At 43.9% G+C, this 21,157-nt stretch overlaps 3 protein-coding genes across 5 annotated transcripts in view; 2 read left to right on the top strand and 1 right to left on the bottom strand.

Moving 5' to 3' along the window:
* Nucleotides 1-21,157, top strand: part of LOC139337058 (kelch domain-containing protein 10-like) — a 76,974-nt gene that overhangs the window by 34,936 nt on the left and 20,881 nt on the right. The gene's annotated exons all lie outside the window — the stretch shown is intronic.
* Nucleotides 318-10,300, top strand: LOC139337424 (NAD-dependent protein deacetylase sirtuin-3). 2 transcript variants are annotated; one of them, XM_070971976.1, is made up of 8 exons: nucleotides 318-551; nucleotides 6,050-6,278; nucleotides 7,000-7,218; nucleotides 7,373-7,605; nucleotides 7,683-7,783; nucleotides 7,875-8,036; nucleotides 8,122-8,334; nucleotides 9,025-10,300. In XM_070971976.1, exons 2-8 carry the CDS (start codon nucleotides 6,058-6,060, stop codon nucleotides 9,226-9,228), a joined length of 1,353 nt encoding a protein of 450 aa, XP_070828077.1. In that variant the 5' UTR covers nucleotides 318-551; nucleotides 6,050-6,057; the 3' UTR covers nucleotides 9,229-10,300. The 2 variants fall into 2 exon arrangements, with proteins under 2 accessions (XP_070828077.1, XP_070828078.1); XM_070971977.1 differs by having other exon boundaries at nucleotides 383-551; nucleotides 9,028-9,340.
* On the bottom strand, nucleotides 9,656-18,687 carry ric8b (RIC8 guanine nucleotide exchange factor B). 2 transcript variants are annotated; one of them, XM_070971974.1, is made up of 10 exons: nucleotides 18,422-18,687; nucleotides 17,921-17,968; nucleotides 17,212-17,838; nucleotides 16,794-16,888; nucleotides 15,922-16,072; nucleotides 15,028-15,126; nucleotides 14,722-14,866; nucleotides 14,453-14,597; nucleotides 14,206-14,325; nucleotides 9,656-11,886 (listed from the first exon to the last, which is right to left on the bottom strand). In XM_070971974.1, exons 1-10 carry the CDS (start codon nucleotides 18,503-18,505, stop codon nucleotides 11,778-11,780), a joined length of 1,623 nt encoding a protein of 540 aa, XP_070828075.1. In that variant the 5' UTR covers nucleotides 18,506-18,687; the 3' UTR covers nucleotides 9,656-11,777. The 2 variants fall into 2 exon arrangements, with proteins under 2 accessions (XP_070828075.1, XP_070828076.1); XM_070971975.1 differs by having other exon boundaries at nucleotides 15,028-15,123; nucleotides 18,422-18,683.

Raw genomic sequence — 21,157 nt, 5'->3', positions numbered from 1 at the left:
GAAATTGTAAACTGTCAGACTTTTATGGTGAAGTTAAAAGTTCTGCATTTCCCCTGTGAAGTAGTGGAGCTTACGTTAGAAAGTGTTAAGAAAAGAACAGGTTCCAGTACAAATACCTCGAATTTGTACTTAAGTACAGCACTAATGTAAATGTACTTGGATCGTCAGTGGTTTCAGGGTCCTGGTCCTGGTGCATGCTTCCTCATTGTCAGGGTTAATGGGACCCTGCGGCTGGGAAGCGGAAACACAGAACCACGTGACTCCAGCTGTGTTTCCCGCCTGTATTCGTAATGACTTATTTAGGACCCGGAAACAGCAGCAGAGTGACAGCTCGCTCCTGTAAAACCTGCGCTTTAGACAACGTGTGGATAAAGTTCCTGTATTTCAGAAGAAGGAGACATATTAACTGCGCCCGAATCGCTCCGGACTGCAGGATTAAACCTTTAGTTTTATGCTGAAGTTTCCTTTTTGGACGTGAAACATCCCAAGTGGCTCAGCAAAGTCGTCGCCGTCTGTGCAGCATTGAAAAGGTCCGCCGTCTGGACAGACAGGTAGCCAGTGATGTTAATGAGCGCCTTCTTATAGCGTTAATTATTATTATTATTATTATTATTATTATTATTATTATTATTATTATTATTATTATTATTATTACCAGAGAGGGGGTGGGATGCTTTCCTCCACCGTCTGATAACAAATATAATTATTCCCTCCAGATTCGCCCGCATCTATCTGTAAAAGAAGTTCCCAAGTATTTGTTATTTTACTAAATAGTCACAAAAATATTATAGTGAGACCATCTTCAGGAAGTCTTTTTACCTGGCTGACACTGCTCAGTGTGAGGAGACAGCTGATGAAAAGGTGTCATGCAGGCCTCTCGGTTTAGAGGCCCCCCCGTCCAAAATCAGTTTTTCTCCTTCTTCCTTCGCCTGGATGTTGAGCTCACGTTAAATCTCACGTCAACGTGTGCAGGTATAAGCAGGGCCTCGTGACGTCATCTTGTGCCAGTCATGGTGCAGCATACAGTTCAGCCAGTGTGACGTGGAGCTGAAAGCCTCCAGGTCACACACAGAGACTTTTTTTTTTTTTTTGGGGGGGGGGGGGGGAGAATAAAACATATTAGCCTATTAATAGATTCAGGTAATTTTACAGTAATAATCTCAAAACACATCAGACATTATTCTCTGGAGAGTGTTTACTGTCTCAGAACCACTCAGTACATGCAGCAGGTGCAGCTGGTCGTGTGCACACACAGCAGATGGGTGTTATCTTTAAATTAATTGCTTAATCTTAAACTTCTAAAATCTTAAAAATAGTTACATCCACCGTGAGATTTCTCACTGCGTCTAATCGGCATCTAAAACAATGCATCTTATAGTGGTGTGTGAGAGAGAGACAGGGAAAACCAACTTTTGTACTCAATTATAAAAATAATAATGAACTTTCTGCTCATCAGGGAATCAAATCCCTGTCAGCATAATCTACTTAGCATGCAACATTCCCATATTCTGTTTCTGTGACGTGTTGTCTTGTGATATGTCTGTCCTGGTGACACCCAGACAACTGGCTGCACATTGACTGTTTGCAGATCAAACAGGGTTGATAACAGTAATAATGATGAGACTCTAAACAGCTGATCAGGTTTGGAGAAGGCAAAAGTTGCTGATTTTCCAAAATGATGGTTTTCATATGTAATGACATTTTGTTTCCAGTAGGCGGCAGTGCAGCCTCACTGTGTTCTCTCCTTGTGCAGCAGTGGAAAAACTTTGAACATCCAAAAGCAGTCATTATCTTTTTTCTTTTTTTTTTTTTAAATCAGGAATTGGTCAACCATAGTTACACACATCATTTGATGCATTGTGTCCTCACTGACATGCTTTGCTAATAGGTGATGGCCCCTTTTGGTCTAAAGGTATTGTGTTTTCTGAAGGCCTGTTCTGTAACAAAGACCTCGCCCTTTTGATTTTTGACATTTTCTGTATCTGTACAGTCACCACAGTTTCAAGATGGAGATCCAAGATTGGTGTTAGCGATTCAATATCTGACCAAATGTGAAGTATGGTCACAATCTCCCCTTCTGTTCCCAACATATGGTATTGAATAATGGCCAGAAAAGTGTTTTTGCAGAATGTTATGATGTTGTGGGGATGACGACCTTTGACCTTTTGGATATAAAACATCATCACTTCATCATTTTATCCTTTTGTGTGAAATTTTTTTTGACTTGTGTACTCTTATGGCCCAAAATGTGTTTTGTGAGGTCATGGTCACCTTTGACCTTTGACCATCAAATTCTAACCAGTTCATCCTCGAATCCACGTGAATGTTTGTGCCAAAAGAAAAAATTCCCTGCAGGCTTTCCTGAGACATCAGGTCATGATAATGGTACATATGGACAACTTGGAAACATAATTCCTCCGTCCACAGCTGTCGCCTGCGCCGAGACGTGACACCTCAGTGACTTTGATGACCCCGACAGCCTTTATTTTTACATTTAAGCTTCTTGTTTTCTTGTATGTCACCATGTGTAGTGTTATGAGCGGTGTCTTAACATTTTGTCACGGCGCAAGCTGACACCTCATCCTTCCAGGAAGCATTGTGGTTGTACAAATAACATCACATCCTTCCTGTGATTGGCTGATTGGTGTTTAATTTAGGGCTGGTTAGTCCTCAGAGGAGTAACAGGACAAGTCACTGGTTAGCCAAAATTAGCTCTCCACCACCCTCCTTCCTCTCTGTGCGCGCAAACAATATACTCACACAAATTAGGACTCGCTGCTTTGTGGCGGTTGAAAGTGCAACAAAGATGCTACACAGACGGATATGTCATTAGTGAGCAGGTGGGCTAGCAGGACCGAGAGCTGCTGCCACACCAACTAAGTAATGAAGAGGTTTCCATGGCGACCAGGCTGCCTGTTGCCATCCCTGTGTTTGGGGGGGGGGGGTATCAAAGTCAGCTGTCCTCAATTCTGCTGTAAGTGGAGGGTTAAATGCTGGGGTTGCAGGGGAAAAGCCCCTCATTAAACTTAACCAAATCCTTTAAGACACAGCTGACAAGTCGATCCAGAGACGCTTTAACACAAGATTGTCCGCAGGTTCGGGCTGTCCGCTGGGACAGGAGACGAGGATCTGATCTTTGATGTATCAGCTCCTTTTTCAGTGAAGCGTTTTTGGGTTTGTATTTCTCTGAAATCGTGTCACCAGCTTACATTATGGCCAGAGTGACGTCCTCCGCTCTCATGAAGACGATAACGCAGGGACGCTCTGAGGGACATTTTCACGCACGATGTTCCCTTAGGAAGGATGAGGTGATTAGAATTAGGTCGCTGAGACCTCATAAAACGTGTTTGTGGGTATAAGTCAGGAAATCCTCTGCTAATTATGACAAAGTACGACCAAAATTTCACTTAAATATCTCATCCGATAAAATGATGAAGCGATGACATTTTATATCCAAAAGATCAAATGTCACCTGCACTGTCACGTCATAATGTTCTGCAGAAACATGTTTCTGGTCATTATTCAGCACTGAAGGTTTGAAGGTGTGTGTGAATCATCCATGTTTTACAGTTTGTAGCTTCTTTGCAGCAGCGTCCTCATTTGAATCATTGTCGTCCACCTCGACTTCATTGGCTCTGCTGATTTTGAGCTTCAGGTGATCGTCATTGCCTCATGTGACGAAGTTTTCTGTCAGTCTCTGTAAAAACAAACAACCGTCAATGAGCAGCGGACGTCAACGAGGAGCATTTGTTTCATTTTTGATGTCCGGACACAAACCTTTTCCCGCTGCTCTCGGCCGGTGTTTGGCTTTTGGTCGCAGCCTCTTAAGCTGTTAAAGGATTATCTGTTAGCTTGACTTTCTGGGTGGTAACGGTGAGCGCCGAGGTGTGCCCAGTGTTGTGGGACCATCCTAATTAGATAACTGTAACCCTCATATGAGCGGCTGCACTCCTGGTGGTCCCATACTGGGACACACTGGGACTCACTGGGAGACACTGGGCTCAGTTTTTTGAGTGTGGAGAACAGGCAGTGTAAAAGGCCAAGCAAAAGTGTGTGTGTGTGTGTGTGTGTGTGTGTGTGTGTGTGTGTGTGTGTGTGTGTGTGTGTGTGTGTGTGTGTGTGTGTGTGTGTGTGTGTGTGTGTGTGTGGTGGAGGGGGGGCCACTCAAATCCTTTCTAAGCCTTTTGTCATGTATACAGGGATTTATTTGTCATTAAAGAACAGTAACACATTTGTGCTACAATTAGGTCTAAGTGGACATTTAAAACACTGAAGGGCAGTTTGATCTCTCAGAAAATCAGCTTGGTGCACCTGTGCATTGGACTTTTTTTATGGAAATATATATATATAAAAAAACCACAATATAATTTGAACCTGTCCTTGATTTTTGCATTTTGCTGCTCTGTTTTCAGTGGTTGCTCCCTGTTTGCCTGAAGACTTTCTCTGGAGGAGCTCCCATGTTCAAGTTTCTCCTCTCTTAACATTTTCCCAGGAGTCAAGTTGAATTTAGTAAATCCATAACATTGTGTTTTGTATATTTTGAATAACTATATTGTAGAATTCAATACTACAATACGATAAGCAAATGCACACGGCATTAAAACTGTCAATTTTCACACCATGAAACCGGTGTACTGCCGCAACCCCAACGTGCAGGACGTTTTCTGCAAGTGTAACTTTCCCAGATATGATCGGGGTCTGATCGTGTGGAGGTTTTGGGTCTGCTGCTACATCCATTAATAACTGGGCTGGTGATTTATTGCCTGTACTCAGCAGCGTCTTTTTGAGAGGAGCCCAGACAAAAGCCGAGACCCTTGCCCTCCCGCTGTTTTTAATAGTTCTTTAGGATGTGCAGGGGACAAAAAAACCCCACAGTGGTAATGTGGGGGCTTCAGCCTTTTTAAGGAGACAGAGTGAAAGAAGATTGAGTACCTAAAGAGAAAGTAGTTTGGAGATTTTTAAGATAGTTTAAAGTTTTCTAGAAGTGTGTATTAGTTTCAAGACCGATGCTCGTTTTCTTTAAGTGTTCACGTTTCAGTTAAAGAAAAGCCTTGAGACATCATCGTCCCTTCGCTTCATATTCCAAAAAGGCTGCTGTGTTCTTGTCATGTTGCCACTCCAGTGACCCCTCCACTCGGCTCCCGTCCCCTCCGGAGGGCGATAAGGCACTGCTGGAGAAAAGCTCGTCTTATCTCCCCGCTGCCCTCTGAAGCAGTCGTGTTTTATGGGTTGTAGCTCTTTTGTTTGCTTATTCGCTGCCTCTCCCTGATCACTCACACTCATTCCTCATGGAAGTTGTTTGAAGGCCTAGAATAGCTTTGGAAAAGAAACCCCCTCCTCTCCTCTTCTTCTACTCCTCTGTTCCCTCTTTATTGAATCCCGCCTCCGTATCATTTATCTCTGCACCCCCTCCTCCTTTTTCCTCCGTTTGAGGGGGCCGTTAGGGGGCATCCTCTTTTCTCTCCCAGCTGGGTTTGTTGACACACAGTCAATCTACGGTTCCCTTTCACCTCTGCCACCCCTCTTTTTAACTCGCACCCCCAGCCCACCCCTCGACTCTACCCTCCGCTTTCCCTGAACAGTAAAGCTGCCACAGCTGTGGACTGTATTAGCATAGCTGCTGAGGAGCAGAGGGGGGTTGCTAAATATATTGCAGCCATTACCTTTTGTTCAACAGTTGACAGTTTTAAAACATTTCAGCCGCTCTCTGTGTAAAGGCACTGAGGAGAAAAGGATGCCACGATGATTTCAGTGTAACAGCTTTTTAAATATGGGACACAGAAGACGGAGGGAAAGGAGGGAGAGCAAGTGGAAATCACTGAAAACAAGCCGCTATCTAATTAGCGTGGTTAGGGGAAAAAAGAGGGAAATTAAAAGAGAAGCACGATTAGAAGTTAAACATTATTTTCATGTCCGACATTTGAATGTCATTTGGACAAATGAGGCTTTGAGCTGATGGCACAGAGGGAAGGAAGCTTATATAAGAGCTCATCAGCCATGAGCCATGTTTCATTCAGGCTCAGTAATCTGTTTTTCCTCCTGTCAACAGGTGTTGGAATGAACAGGTCGAGGTCCAGCTGGGATAAAAAAGCCCCCCAGCCTCCGGTCACCAGAATAACTCGCAGCTCCAGCTCCCAGGCCAGGCACAGCGACCCCCTGCAGAACCAGGACTCCAGGCCAGGTCCGTATGGAAAACAACGAAAGAAGCCGGCGGACTCGGCTTTGGCACAGGACCTCAGTCTGATGAGTGTGAGCGGACAGGACGGCGTGCCGATGAGGTGAAGACACATTACAGGACCTTTTTTACTTTAAAAAAAAAAAAAAAAAACAGACACCAAACATGAGAACAGAAATCAGGGATTTTTCTCAAGATCAGTGATTAACAAACAGAAAAAACATGTCTATTTGTAAGCACATACAGTTGTATACACACATTGGTACATCCATGAAACAAAACGACACATATAAATCATCTGGTCTGAGGGGAAGCAGTCTCTTTGGAAATTTAAGTGTGGTTTTAAAATAAGCCACATTTTTCGAATGTATGCTCAAGTATAACTCTAGACATGATTTCCTGTCTGTGATCCACTTCAGAATAAGACTCTACAGCCACACTAGTGTGCCAGTCTGTCATGTAGTTACTGAGATATTTCACAGGAAAAGTGGAACATTTGACCTGCTGGTGGCACTAAAGCAAAAATGACTCCTTGGCATCCTTCCACATCTCTCGTGTCACCTGGGTATTTTTCCCTCATATCTTTGTTGAAGGCCAGTGTTGGTGCTCATGCAGTACCTCACGAAGTCAGAGACAGAGTTTCTATCAAGGAAATCAGCACATTAATTCTTTATGTATTCTCTAATTTGCGAGTATCTGCAGAGAATCCTGTTTGGGAAGCTCATGTCTCCATGATACTTTAATTATTTAATATAAAATCATTTTGTTGGATCATGTTATGGGATGGGGATGTTTCATCTGTCTTTTCTTGCCTTGCTCTCCAGTAAAGGACAGATGTCCAAACGCAGCAGTGAGCCTGTGCAGGCTGCTCCGTCCTCTGGGTCCAGACCTGATCAGGGCAGTCCGATGGCCTCTGCTGCAAAGTCCTCATCCCGGGGCGGTCTGGCCTCTGTGGCTCGGCTGGTGAAGCTCGGCCGCTGTAAGAACGTGGTGGTGGTGGCAGGAGCAGGAATCAGCACAGCCAGTGGCATCCCGGACTTCAGGTTGGTGTCTCCTCTTTACTGCTGTACGACTCTTTCAAAAGAGATATTAAACCCTTGAAATGATTCAAGTCGCTGACCGTTACCTGCTCTGTAATGAAAGCATCACCAGGAAATCCCAACATGCGCATGTCAAAATGTCTGTACCTTCTTTCAGAACTCCAGGAACAGGTCTTTACGCCAACTTGGAGAAGTACAACATCCCTTATCCAGAAGCTATTTTCAACATCGACTACTTCTCCAATGACCCGCAGCCTTTCTTCTCCCTGGCCAAAGCTCTGTATCCCGGCAGCCACCGACCCAACTACATACACTACTTCATCCGCACGCTGCACCACAAAGGCCTGCTGCTCCGAATGTACACCCAGAACATTGACGGACTGGAGAAACGTGAGTGAGATCTTACAACGTGTCACTGTTTCGTTTCCTTAATAATAATAATAATAATATTTGATGACTTTCTCCAGTGTGTGGCATTCCCGATGACAAACTCGTGGAGGCTCACGGTAGTTTTGCCACCGCTTCCTGTCACCTGTGCTACACTTCGTACCCGGCTGAGGAGGCGAAGGTACGTCCGACCCCGTGGTCAAACATGATTCAAACTGAAGACATAATTCCCTGTGTTTAGTAAAGCTTCTGTCATTTCCGTGGTTTCCCAGCACGCCATAATGAACGACAACGTGCCCACATGCTCTTTCTGCGCTGCAACCGTCAAACCTGACGTTGTGTTTTTTGGAGAGGACCTTCCTCAGAAGTACTTCCTCCACACTCAAGACTTCCCCAAAGCGGACCTGCTGATCATTATGGGCACATCTTTACAGGTAAACACTTTGAATGTCTGCGTCAGTACTTCAGATGGGTATTTTGTGTCCTCAGTTATATCTGAGCAGAGCTTCACCGTTCCAGATTGAGCCATTTGCCAGCCTGGTGAACACGGTGCGCTCCACTGTGCCACGCCTCCTCCTGAACCGCCACGCCGTGGGTCCCTTTGAGAAGGTCCCTCTGCGGAGAGGAGACCACGTGGAGCTGGGTGACCTGGAGCACACAGTCAGGAGGTTTGCAGAAATGCTCGGCTGGAACGTTGAGATTGAAGAGCTGATGAGGAGTCAGGAAACACCGGTGGGTCCCATCTTAAGCTCTGCACGTCGTAAAGTAGCGTGGGATCATGGGAGTTTTTGTCTTCATTGTTAAACAACCCTCATTGCCAATGAAAGTCTGTGTGACGTGACTCAGGCAGGAATGAGGTCATGTTTTATAATTTTATTCACATTGGGTTTAGTCACTGTGACGCTTTATCTGCTGTTTTCCTGCTTCGCCATTGACGGAAGACCTAATGAAACACACCATTACCATGAATGAAATTATGGGTTTCTGGCTTTGGACACTGTTGAAAACATTTGCGATGATAAAAGTACACAACCTGAGTTGTTTTTAGACATTTCAATGTGGAAACGTTACATATAGTGCTTTTCAGAGCACTTAAACATTGCATTCCTATATCATTATCAGACATTGGACAGATATTGTCCTTTTTATTCCACGCATTCTCCCCTCTTTGCCAAAACCTGGTACCTGCATTACCCAGAATGCATCTGTTATACTAGTAGCAGCTAGCTGGGGATCAGTCTCCATTCAACTTCACACACAGTCAAGAGCGTTTATCAGATGTCTTGCGGCTCCTTCTGGAGGCGCAAAGGACTTAAAAACCCTTCTCATGCATGCAGTAGTTCTTCCCATCAGACTGTGATGTGGAAACTATGTAGAGGTTATGACATTTTCTTTCTATGCCAACAATCTCCCTCTTTGCAGCAGAGCATCCCTACATTGATAAGCAGCCCTCCATCAGTGAACGTCCAGACGCCGTGCCAGAGCAGAGGAGCCTCAGAGCCTCCAGTTAGGATGGACACATCCAGGTCCAGACCAGGAGCTCCAAGAGCAACCAGCAGTGGCGGCGAGGAGACGGACTCCGAGACGGACAGCAAGAGCTCCGCCTCCTCCTGCCAGAGCAACTGACGCTGTGAGACAGTGTCCCATTCAGACTGTTCTCCTGTTCACTGAACACGCATGTTACTGTTCAGCTGCTCGTTTTCTTCTGCTGGGAAATGGAAATAATCTTACCTCTTCATCCATCCACAAGTCCATTCAAGCTATGTTCATATGTGAATCCAGACATCATTTCAAATGCAGTTTATCAAGCTCAACAAGCACATTTAAAGCACTTATTATTGAAGGAGGGTCCACACGAAACACTAGTACATCAATGAGCCCTGTAACAAAAATTCAGAGGTTTCCTCAGGCGTTTTTTATGTTTCATGTCAGTAGACTTGTTAGTGTTTAATATCAGCACAACACTGTATTTTAAGCAATATTTAATAAAGTATTGTGTATTTTATCTTAACTGTCCATGGTTTATGAAGTACAGGTCCAGAAATGACAGCTATTCTTATGATTCAGTTTATTAACATTTCAGTGGAAGCCTCACTACATAAAAGAAGTGTGTTGCTATTTACAGTATGTAAAGAATGTGCAAAAAGAACAAAACTGTTCCCATAACATATTCTTTCTACACGGAGGAGTGATCAACATGCAATTTAGATTCATCCCACTATGATTGTGGAGGGGGAAAAAGAGCATAAAAGAAACACAGTGATCCACAGATTCATGACAAATGACAGAAAAACCAGAAGGCGTGAGAGGAGAAACAGAAGATGGCCACTGAACTGTTTCGATAAGTACGAATGTTGGAACGTTGCAGACGAGGAGCGCTGAAGTTGTTTTTGAGGCTCGTGGAGACCCAACGCCTCACTAAGACACTTAATGTTGCTCTTCCCTTGAATTTATGACACACCAGTATGTCTGAAAAACATCACATGATCCAAGAAGGTGAGTCAAGGTCGAGTCACCTCTTCTGTGCCTGTGTGAAGTCCAGATGATTGAAATATTGGTTTTATTCGTATCTGAATTACTCTGTGAGCAGGCAGTCGTGGTGATTCACAGGTCTGGTGAAAAGTGTGCTCATGATTATTCACTTTTCAACAAGTGAACTGTCACCAATTCCTGTAATAAAGACACATGTTCTCTGGTCTGTCCTCTGGATCAATTATCAGTCATCCAGAGCAGGCTTTCAGGTTAAGAGCCGAATCTGTATCAGCAGAAAGCCATGTCATTCAGTTTATACATACACTAAGACTGGATTTATATAAAATTAGCAAAAATTTCAATCTAGAAAAAAAAACACATCACTGAGAACTGATCATAACATCATGCAGATTTGGCAAGAAGGAGTGTAGATTAGAAAACAATCACTGCAGTTTACAGATTTCTACGTCAAGAGGCAGAAACAATCTGTTTGCTATCGTCCACCGCGTGTGTGATCGTCCAAAGTGTTGATTTTAAATGAAGTCGTCGTCTTGTCCAAAAGCCAACAAGCCCTGAATTCAGAAGGTTTCCTTGGCGACTAATTGGTGTGCAACATTCATGATAATGACACGACCACGCATCGACTCGCTGAGAGCAGCAGGAGAAAAGTACCCACACCGACGCTGCCTGATTCCTAAATATAAATCAATCCTGGTGTCCATGCTGGACAGGCCCCATGGTTTTAAACCAGAGCTACGTGCACTGTTTCACTGATTTCATGTTTACATGTGTGTGTATAATGTGCACTTGAATCATGGAGAAAGAGTGGACAAAATCATCAGGTAGCAATAAAAAAAGAGAAGAAGCCAAACTTAAAAAAGTGAAAAACAAAAGCACAGGTGAAGGAATGATTACTCAGCCTCGAGTTCACTTGTGACATAACAACAGTTCTTTCAGTGAGACACACGATCCAGCAAAAATTATATTATTACCTCTTTTCTCTCTGCTTAGGGAGCAATAAAATAAACGATGAAGGTGCAACAGTAACCATGGAGGCCTCTTATGCGTTATGATGTCACTGCAGAGTCTTTCTGCCACGCGTCAGCTTTGGAGAACGGCTACGACGGCGCCTCCAGAGCTTCCTGTGGCTGCGTCCCAGTTCAGGGCTGGATCATCAGAGGTCACATTACTACACTGAATATGTCACACTTCAAAGGAAACTGACTGACTGTCTCGCTATTTTCCTCTTGGAGGCAATTCAGTGCGGCCCTCTATATCCCACAATCCTTTGCAAACCCCTGAACAGTTAAATGATTTGGTCAGGTGATCCGTCTCAATGGTAAAATTGTGAATTATCGCCTGTCACATTTACCAGATTTTGCATTTGTGTTCAAGTGGTCATCAGTCACTGGTAAATATATCTAACGGACATCAGACATAAACCTGCAAATAAATACAAGTTATGTGGATACTTTTACCTGCGTTCGTTATATGAAACATTAAAACTTGTGGAAATCGGAGCAGAAATTTTCCTGATGTAGATCTTCTGACTGAGGTCTGCTTGACACTCTTTATGTAACAGTAAACGCATCTCATTTAGGCGGGCCAGCCTTCAAATGATCCAGACCTTGAAATGGGACACAGCTTTAGGTGTGTCGGGGCCTTAGCGTAGCCTGGAACCTGTGGCCTGTGTGTGCAGAGCACTAGTCAGAGTCTGATCCTGAGTTGTCCTCAGGTGGATCACAGAGAGTCTCCTCAAGAGGTGCTAACGTCCCGTCGGGCCTGACCCCCATTGGCCGGATCACGTTCTGCCTGTGGACACAAAAGGAAAAGCGTCCCGAGGTTAGATGTGGGACCTCAGTGGACGTGACATGTCTTCACGCATATTTTCAAAGTAAACAAACCTCGTAGACAAAACCCACCTCAGTTCAGTTCAGGACCCTTTGTGTGCACGGACAGTCTTAAGAGGGCTTTCCTCACTACATCTTTACTCTCTTACATCCAGAGCTCAAGGACCCTCTCTCGACAACCCCATTCCCCCCCACCATGGACACTTGCCCCTGTCTGGCCATCCTCCCTGTCCCCCTCCCCTCCCCTCTCCTCTCCTCTCCTCTCCTCTCCTGTGGAAGTTTAATTACAGGATCAGTGCTCAGACTAATCTCCTCAAAGCCACGGCTGCCCCTTCATCCTAATCCAATTATACCTGCACTGTGTGTCACCACTGCCTCTAAGATGATTTATCAGAGAATTATCCATCAAAGATTTAAAAAGGAGCCATTTGCATTCATTTGAAAGAGAATCAAATATCAAATGGCCATGTAATTCCTTCTGATTCCCGCAATTAAAGTGAACTTAACCCACAGGTTAACTTCTGTAAATGGTTATGGAGGAGACCTGTGATGTGGTCAAATCTGAAAATAATAACACATCTCAGAGATGAAACCAGCATAGATGCACCACCAGTCCACACCCTCCCACCACTGGTCAAAGTCAGCAGGTACAATGAGGACTAACAAGACAAAACAAACAAAAACCGGAGCATCAACTCTGCCAATTAGAGCAAAAAAAGAAAAAAAGTCCCTCCACTCCTCCTCCTCAGCAGTGACAGATATAAGAGGGGATGGTGGGTGGGGATGCAAAATATGTGCTAATTGGAGGACCAGTTAAGCATTTAGGGGAGCACATTCTTGCAGGGCTCTGACCGATCTCCTTAGAGCCTGTTCTGAGGAAGCACCTCTCCGTCCTCATCACATCTCCTTTACCGAGGAGGAGAAGAAAGAGGATGCAGCCTCGGAGAGGAATCTTCCTCTTCTGGGCACACGTGCCTCATTACAGCTCAACCCCCTCTTTGGCTCAACAATGACGAGGTCAGCTTTCTTACGTCTGCACATTTGTCCGCCTGTGTCTCTTCTTCTTCGTCCACGTTCCACCCAAATTGCTTTGTCTTGTTATGCCTCTGTCTCAGTCCACTCCCTGTCTGGCCAATGACTGACTCCTCAGCATGAGAAGAATAAAGCCAGGACACACCTGTTATTAAAAAACCTGAATGCGACACATAAAGGAGCCAGTACAGACAAGCAAGCTGTGTGCGCCAATTAGGTGATAATTACCAGAGTGGCTGGTAATGATGGTGCAGTGGCGTGCCGGCAGCTTCCCTTTACTGCAGCTGAATGCTGCAGCGTGCTGGCAGTCCAGGCCTAATTGAAGCCGCAGCTAACGGCGAGAGATTCTTCCTTTGATGAATGGGTTGGCAGGGAGCGAGCTCAGTGTTACCTTTGTACAGGCTTGACTAACTGTAGCCTCTGCTCGCTAAGGAAAGGTCAACACAAATACAACGCGGCTTTTTGCAGAGGAAACAATAAATAATATGAATAATTTGAACAGGGGAAGCAACAGTTGTTCAAACGGGAAAAGTTAATCATCTCCGCCGAGTCTTTGCAAGAGAAACACAATCCATCATTTGTCAAAGGCTTCTGTGGCATCTTCTGTTTGTCCTGTTTGTTTCTTAGCTGGCAGAACATCATAAACATTCTTTTCCCCAATCTTTCTATTGAATGTTCCATTCTATACAGAGGCCAGAACACGGAGCCAAAACATCTTTATGTGGATCTAGATGCAGGTGCAGAGGGTAAACCACTGCCAGGATCTCCCCAGGTGTGTTAATTAGAGGACATGTCTCTCCTAACACAGGTATATTCAAACAAACATCTGGACCTGCATTGGCAGGCTGCACTGGTTCTTCGAGGTCTGTTTTCCACCACTGAAGAGTCAGATGAAGCCGGTTCAAATAAATGAGGGACATGGTTGTTTTACGGCATAAAAAGATTTAAATTATTTCCTTTGTTTTGTTTTTTTTTTTAATCTATACTATTGGAAAACACGGAACTAAATAAATAAGAATAAACTTCAGATGTCTTCTGACCAAGGGGTTTAAGATGCTGACCATGTTATTTAAACATCCCCAGTTCAAGTCTGTGCAGGGACCATTTCATTCTTCTTTCCCCCCATGTCCTCTCACCTCTCTACTGTCTGCTTCAGACAGCAGAGCTCCATAAAAACAAATATGTACAGTGTTCGGACTTTCCTCAGAGTTACGTGCTCTCTGAGTCCTTTCTTCTTTAGTATATTTACCTTGACAACTTGTCGAACATATTGACGAGTTTCTGGGCTTCGTACTCCTTCTGCTCCTCTGTCATCTCTTCAATGGGGTTTGGCATCGGCTCCTCCACGTGACCCGTGATGGGGTTGATGCTGGAACAAACGCACAAGCAAGCTTAACGTACAGCTGATTCATACGTTAAAAATACACACTAATGTGCTGAAGAAGCTGATGTCAGATTGTCTGTGCTTTATCCTGAGCCCTGTGTAGAACACTCACAAGGGTTTTGCAGATTTGTATTCCTCTGTGTCTGAGTCTTCATCTTCAGAGTACTGAGTCTCTCCTCTTCCTCCTGCGAGAAGTCCTCGAGCCACCAGGAGTCCTGCTGCGTTTCCATATCCCGTGTACTTGAGCAGGTTGTCGACTGCAAGACCGCACCACAGACAAACAAAGTCATGAAGCGACACGTGAATGTTAATGTGCCACAATGAGCTGTGCTGTACCCCCCCTTCCTCCCAACACCTGACCACTGTTTCAATCCCGCTCACCGCTTTCTTTGCAGAGGACAAAGAGAAACTCTGCAGCCGTCTGCTTCACACCCATGTCAACATGTGTCATAAGGCGAACCAGCTTGTTTCTGATGGTGGTGCCGATTTCTGGCCTGATCTTCACATCTTTCAGTGGGGGAAGTACCTGGAGAGGCAGAGATTAGGATCTTGGTGCAAATTCAGTACTTTACTGAGACACTTCTGTGAGGCAGATGCACGCTGTCCAGATTATAGGAGCACATAAATGCACCAGAAATATCATATACTTCATTATAGTCGGTTCAAACGTGTTGGCAGCTACTGTACCTGAGCTTTGATGTATCTGCGGATCTCCCTATGGTGCCTGGATCCTTCAGTCAAAAGGTTGAGCACTGGAGTCAAACCCTCTTTGTAGTTGGAGCCCTGCTTGGAGAGACACAAACCACAGACACTTCACAAGCTGAAACAGTGGACAGATCTTAACCCAGGGGTGAGGAACCTCTGTGTGTTTGACCTGGCCCATCCAGCCATTCATTAATACTAAAAAGCAAAATTGAATAATAAGAGAAACCAACATAAAATATGAGTCCCTGAACGCAACATGCCCACAGCAGTTACATGATCATGGTGCATGTCAAGGAAACAAAAGCAGATGCAGAGTGTTGCAGTTTCCAAGAGAAACAGATGAACCAAAAGACAAGCCAGTGTACCTATGGCAGCTTGTGGTGAGCGAGCTAACAGCTGAGCAGCTGAAACCTCATTCAGGAGGAGTATTTGGGAAGGGGTGCCTTGTTGCTGCTGTGGAGCTGCGAGCACCAGACAAAGTCAAATTGTTCCAAAGTTTCAGTTTCTCTGCAATAATTCACAGGTATGAAGGAAGACCTGTCGTGGAAACTCAGTGACAGTACGTGTGTGTGATTTGGCCTTCACGGTGGACATTAACAAGAACCACTCAGAGCTGAACCTCAAGCTCCAGCAGCTTCTCAGCTCTCTGCCTTCAAATGTGAAATTAAAGCTGTGGCAGGTGCAATTGTAAAGGGGTAACACAAATGTTATAACATCGTTTCAGTTACAACACATGGAAAATTACTCCACTTGTATTACATGTACTATAATACTCTATGTTTCAGTGTTCAGATATATTAGACAAGTAATCAGTCATTTTTAGTGTAAACAATGCTGCCGGTTCAGTCTGTATTTGCAGCAGAGGATGAACTTTACCTTGTCGATCCTTTTTTCCATGAAGTCTAGTAACACCTGGACTGCGTCCATGTTTTTCCCTCCATATTTCTCTTGTCCTCCCTGGATGGGAACTTCGATGAGGACGTCCAGGCAGGACACAGGCAGGTTATTCAGCAGGTTGACGGCATGGCTGGAGCCAAAAAAACAAAACAAAAAAAATCACATACATCTTTACAAAGACTTGTAACAGTCGAGTGAATAAAATCTAATAATAAAAATAACGAAGTGAAGAAGATGAGAAACAGATGAAAACTTTGGAAAAAGAGCTTTTGAAAAAGCTTTGGAGCATTTTGTCTGTATTACTATTACGGTGAATACTGCCAACACCACATATCACAGGTTTATGTCGGTCAATGGGCCAGATTCCCAAAACCAAGACCAGTTCAGCCACACAAGAACATCAGTCACTTATACGTGACACTGTTGAAATTTCAGTCTATGGCCACAGATGCATTAAATTACCCTGAGTATAAGATACTGCTGCAGTATTACAACAGCTAAGAGCATTAAGAAGACGAAACATCTCCTCTGTCCTCTATCAGACCTATCAGTCTTAATTCGCAGTGAGTGGACGGTGGACACTCAGTACTCGTCCAGAGGGGTGCTTACATGCAAATCACAAGGTAGTTTGCCGAGTGATGAGCACTTGGTCAATCTTTGTCCTTTTCAATGCAAATCAGTTTCAAATGAAGTTTGACAGCAGAATTCTAGTAAAATATGAACAGAGGTGAGTACGCACATTTACATGCTGTAAGCTCTAAAACACTGATGCATTTCACAGGTTGCAAAGTGCAGAGCGTCTTCATTCAATGTTCACGGTGTAGCTCACTTAAGGATATTAAACTTCCCACCTGTGTGCTTCCTCTGTTTTCTCCTCCGTCTCAGTCCTCAGCATCAGCAGATGACGCAGGATGGCAGCAATGAGTCGGAACTGGTGGTCATCCTCCTGTCAAATCAAGAATGTACACAAACCTGAAGTCCAAGCAGACGGTTCCATTGTGCAGAGATGAAACAAAAACAATGAGGTAAAAATACTTCTTGGCTGTCCTGGCCCTTGAAGGGCCAAACTGGTTGGACCTTCTCACACACATTCGTGTTACTGACAGTGTGTGAGCTGATGTGTTTTATGAGCATTTCTCCTCCTGATACAGTAATTTAACAAACAGGACGAATGGTTAGTAATAAGGACATTTGGATGTTGTGGGGGGTCAGATGTATTATCTTTGTGAGATAAACCTTTACTGTGGCATAACACGCTCTTACACTCACCTCACCACCAGTGTAAGACAGTGTGAGGTTGAACAAGGCTTTGAGGGCTTCCATTGCTCTCTCATTGTCCTCTGCAGGCATGGGTGGGGCTTGTGGATCTGGACGGGCTGCTTCATAGGGACCAACCCAGCGCACATCCAGGGTGTGCTCCAGCACCTCCGACAGTAGTCTCACAGCATGCCACTCTCTCCTCAAAACCCCTCTCAGATCAGGTCTCAGGGCAGACAGCAGGAAGAGGAGGCGCAGGGAGAACAGGCCCACCTCGTGGTGCCATGTGTGCGCCACACGCAGGCTGGCACACAGGCCGTGAGCCAGCTGCACGTCCACACTAACCTGCTGAGCTGCAGGACTGTTGTACACCACATTGCATAGGCACTTCAAGGCCTCCACCACCACCCTCTCCTCCTCCTCTGACTGTGAGTCTTCCTGAGAGCTTCTGTCACCTCCTTCCTCCTCTCCAGCACGCAGCTTCGCCATCCCTCCCAGGATCAGCATGCCCTCCCTGGTGGCCACAGGTGCGAGGACACGCTTGTCTCTGGACAGGATGCGGAGTGTCTCCAGGCATGTCTTCTGACAGCTGGGCTGCACCTGCCTGCCGAGTACCGTCAACACGCTCTGACACAGCTTCTGAAAAGACACAGGAGTGAGAACATGTTAGATTAAAACATCACTTGATTATCTAATAAGTGCTCAGATAACTCGTACTTACACTCCGCAGGGTTTCTTCCTTTTGGTCAAAGGCGAAGGTGTCACTGTTCTGAAACAGATACAGTAAGATGCTCATTATGGACACAAAACAACACAGCCAGGGATGCCACAGACATATTCAACATGCGTTAATACAGATACACCCCGAAACCAAGAGTAATCCAAAGATATTTCCCAGAAACCTGCGAGAATTAGCTTAAGTCTGCTAAGTTAATATTGCTGTTACACACAACTCTACGTACAGTAACGTAAGCTAACATGATGACTGGGCGGGCGGCATTAGCATTACAGTCATCAAGATATCAAGGTCCTGTCTGCCTCATTTAGAGGTTTAGCGTGATATGTTTAACAACGCAACATTAGATGTAATGTGACAGTGTTATCAGCTTAGCTTAGCTGGCTGGTAGGACGCTTAGCTAACTCAAAGCTAGCTGTTTAGCTAGCTAGCTAATGTTAGCAGCGCCGTTTGTTTTGGGTAAAAACGAGCAGAGCCGCGACTCACCTCTCGATTGTACTGCTGGAGAAGCTTCTCGATGTCCTCCTCGTTGGCAGTTTCAAGCTGCGACAGGATATTATTTAAATCCATGGTGGATATCTGAAGAAAACGGGTGGTTACCTTGCTTTGATGTGACCAATGAGTGTTGTGCAGCTAGCTAGCTAGCTGGCCGGCTGGCTAGCTTAGTGTGTGTGAGTTACAATCAGGTCCGCTGCTGTCAACAGAGGCACAGCCCCGACTGTCTCCATCACCGGCGGGGCTGTCCTGCCTCTGCGCTGGGCTTATTCACTGTTTCACAAGTGAACACTTTTCTGTTTATGTAATTACTCCAATGAACAGTCTGGTGATTATACTGCATAATATAAGAGCGATCACACACACAAATCTCCTCAACTTTATAAGGCTGTACACCTGTTCACCAGTTTTATACTAAACTAAACATTTAAAGAATGAAAAAACACGGGGGTTTGTCTAAATAACAATAATAATGATAAAGAAAATATGCAATTTTGATCTGACAAGAATGCTGAAATCAGTATGGAAGGAAATCTGCAGAGAAAACATATATCATCCACACGATATTAATCTGATGACTCTTTTTTTTTTTTTTTTTTTTTTTTTTTTTGTGGCTTATGATGCAGAAGTTAAAATGAGGGAGGCAACCGTGAGCCTGTCAGAGGTTTTGGGTCATCACAGTCCCTTTTGGTGTCAAAATGCTTTTGTTTGGGATAAGTTTGCCTCCGTATTCTTCTCTGATGGTCACATCTGTTCAGTAACTCTTGCTGAATGAACATTACTGCTTGCATTTGTTTAACAGCCGGGTGTTACTGACTCAACAGTGCCTGTGAAACAGACCCATGAAAGGCCCATAAAAATATATTTATTCATGTACATTTGTGCTTATTTGAATGCAAAATATATCCGTATAACTCTATGAGGCTTTATGAAGCAGTAGATATATTACTCAGCTGAATCTGAAATGTCTTATTGTTTTGTGGATGTAGATTTTGTGAGCGAGGCAGTGATGCTGCAGATCTGTCTGCACAGAAAAAAGCACAGCTGGGCAGCTTTCATGCACAGACTCAGACTTGCTGGAGCCACTTACAGAATCTCCAGAAAAAAATATCTCTTTGTGAATCAGTGCTGCTGTTCACATCATTAAATGGGATCAGGACATATTGTGGCTGCCTCACATGAACATCCTCCAGTGTTTAAACCTTAGTTGTTTCCTTGTGGAGTTTTCTCTGTTTCCATGTGATCGGTCTAAACACATGATTCTAAACTAGCAATAACTGTGTGGAGTATCTGTTTTGAACCTCAAAAAGGACCTCCATGACCCTGAACAGGAATATTTTTACACTGGAAAATGAACCCCTGGATGTGTATTTAGTGTTATTTGTAATTGATGAATTCTATTTCTGAATTTTGCATTGCACAGCAAATTTAAAAATATGAACCCAGTTTAAAACTTGAAAGAATATTTTTCTGTTATTTGAATCTCATATTTTCAGATGCATCTCTTGATTTTTCTTTCAGAAAGAAATCCATTGTGCTTGAATAAGTGTTATTGACTTATTTTAAAGCACGTAACTGTCTTTAAAAATAAAAAGGGAGGTGCTTTTCATGAGAACTGTATAAGCAGTGTTTTGGTGATATCAGAGATGAAACCCACTGATCTGGAAGAACATGTTTCTCACAGCTGACAGTGATGTCCTCGTGCACACCCTGGACCACCAATCTTCGTCTGAAATCTTCAGCGGATATTGATATTGACACTCAGGTCAGGTGATTAAATCACAATAGTGGTTTGCCTTCTTTTTTTTTTTTTGCTCTTAACAGAGTTTCTGCATTCAAAGTGTTGGTTGTGAATTCTGTAGGATTTCGAAGAGACACAGCCCAGAGGATCTATTTTCTAATAAATACAAACCTCGACGGGGGTCGGAGGTCAAAGGTTACGGGACTGAGGTGCAATGACCCCAGCACAGCAGGACATTCTCTCTATAGAAATGTAATTCTTTCTGCAGTGTGGCCCTTGTGCTGCGGCCCAACCCCCCACCGTGTTGTCCCCGCATGGAGAGAAGTAAAAAGACGACTCCTGGAAACGCTGTTGCTTTTCAAACATCAAAATGTAAAGTACAAAGTACTGCTTTTTTTTTTTTTTCAATAACAGCTGTGTTATAGTCACATACAGAGAGTATGGAAAGAGCAGTGCTGAAGAGATTCATGTAATTTAAGACTCTCTCATATTAGTGCTTGATTCTAAAATAATGTGTTAACAATTGTGTTAATATTTGGAGACATTTTGTCATTTGGTGGACTTTTACACAGAGAGAAAAAAGGGAGACAATTTGACAAACATGACTCACTGTTTTAAGTTTTGAAATTATTTATGTGGCAACATTTTTTGCACATACACATCAGCTTCAACTGCAATAGTTTAACAGTCACCACAGATGGTTTCCAGTGCTTTTATTTACAGAAAAGTGACTAGACTTCATGTTACTGTACACTTTGATATTTTCCCTTTTTATAAATACCCATAGGGTAATAGGTCCTCAGTAGCTTTGAGTGCATTATAAAACACACAACCCTAGGTTAATGTGTCTTTTACTAACCATACAAAACAGAGAACAAAGTACCAATTGTAACATAGAAAATAAAGGATACACCATGTTACAAAGTTAAAGAAAATACTATATATATATATATATATATATATATATATATATATATATATATATA

The sequence above is a fragment of the Chaetodon trifascialis genome, chromosome 10 (assembly GCF_039877785.1).
Source record: "Chaetodon trifascialis isolate fChaTrf1 chromosome 10, fChaTrf1.hap1, whole genome shotgun sequence".
Taxonomy (NCBI): Eukaryota; Metazoa; Chordata; class Actinopteri; order Chaetodontiformes; family Chaetodontidae; genus Chaetodon; species Chaetodon trifascialis.
Note: the sequence above shows the minus strand (reverse complement) of the source record. Positions and strands in the feature narration are given on the sequence as shown.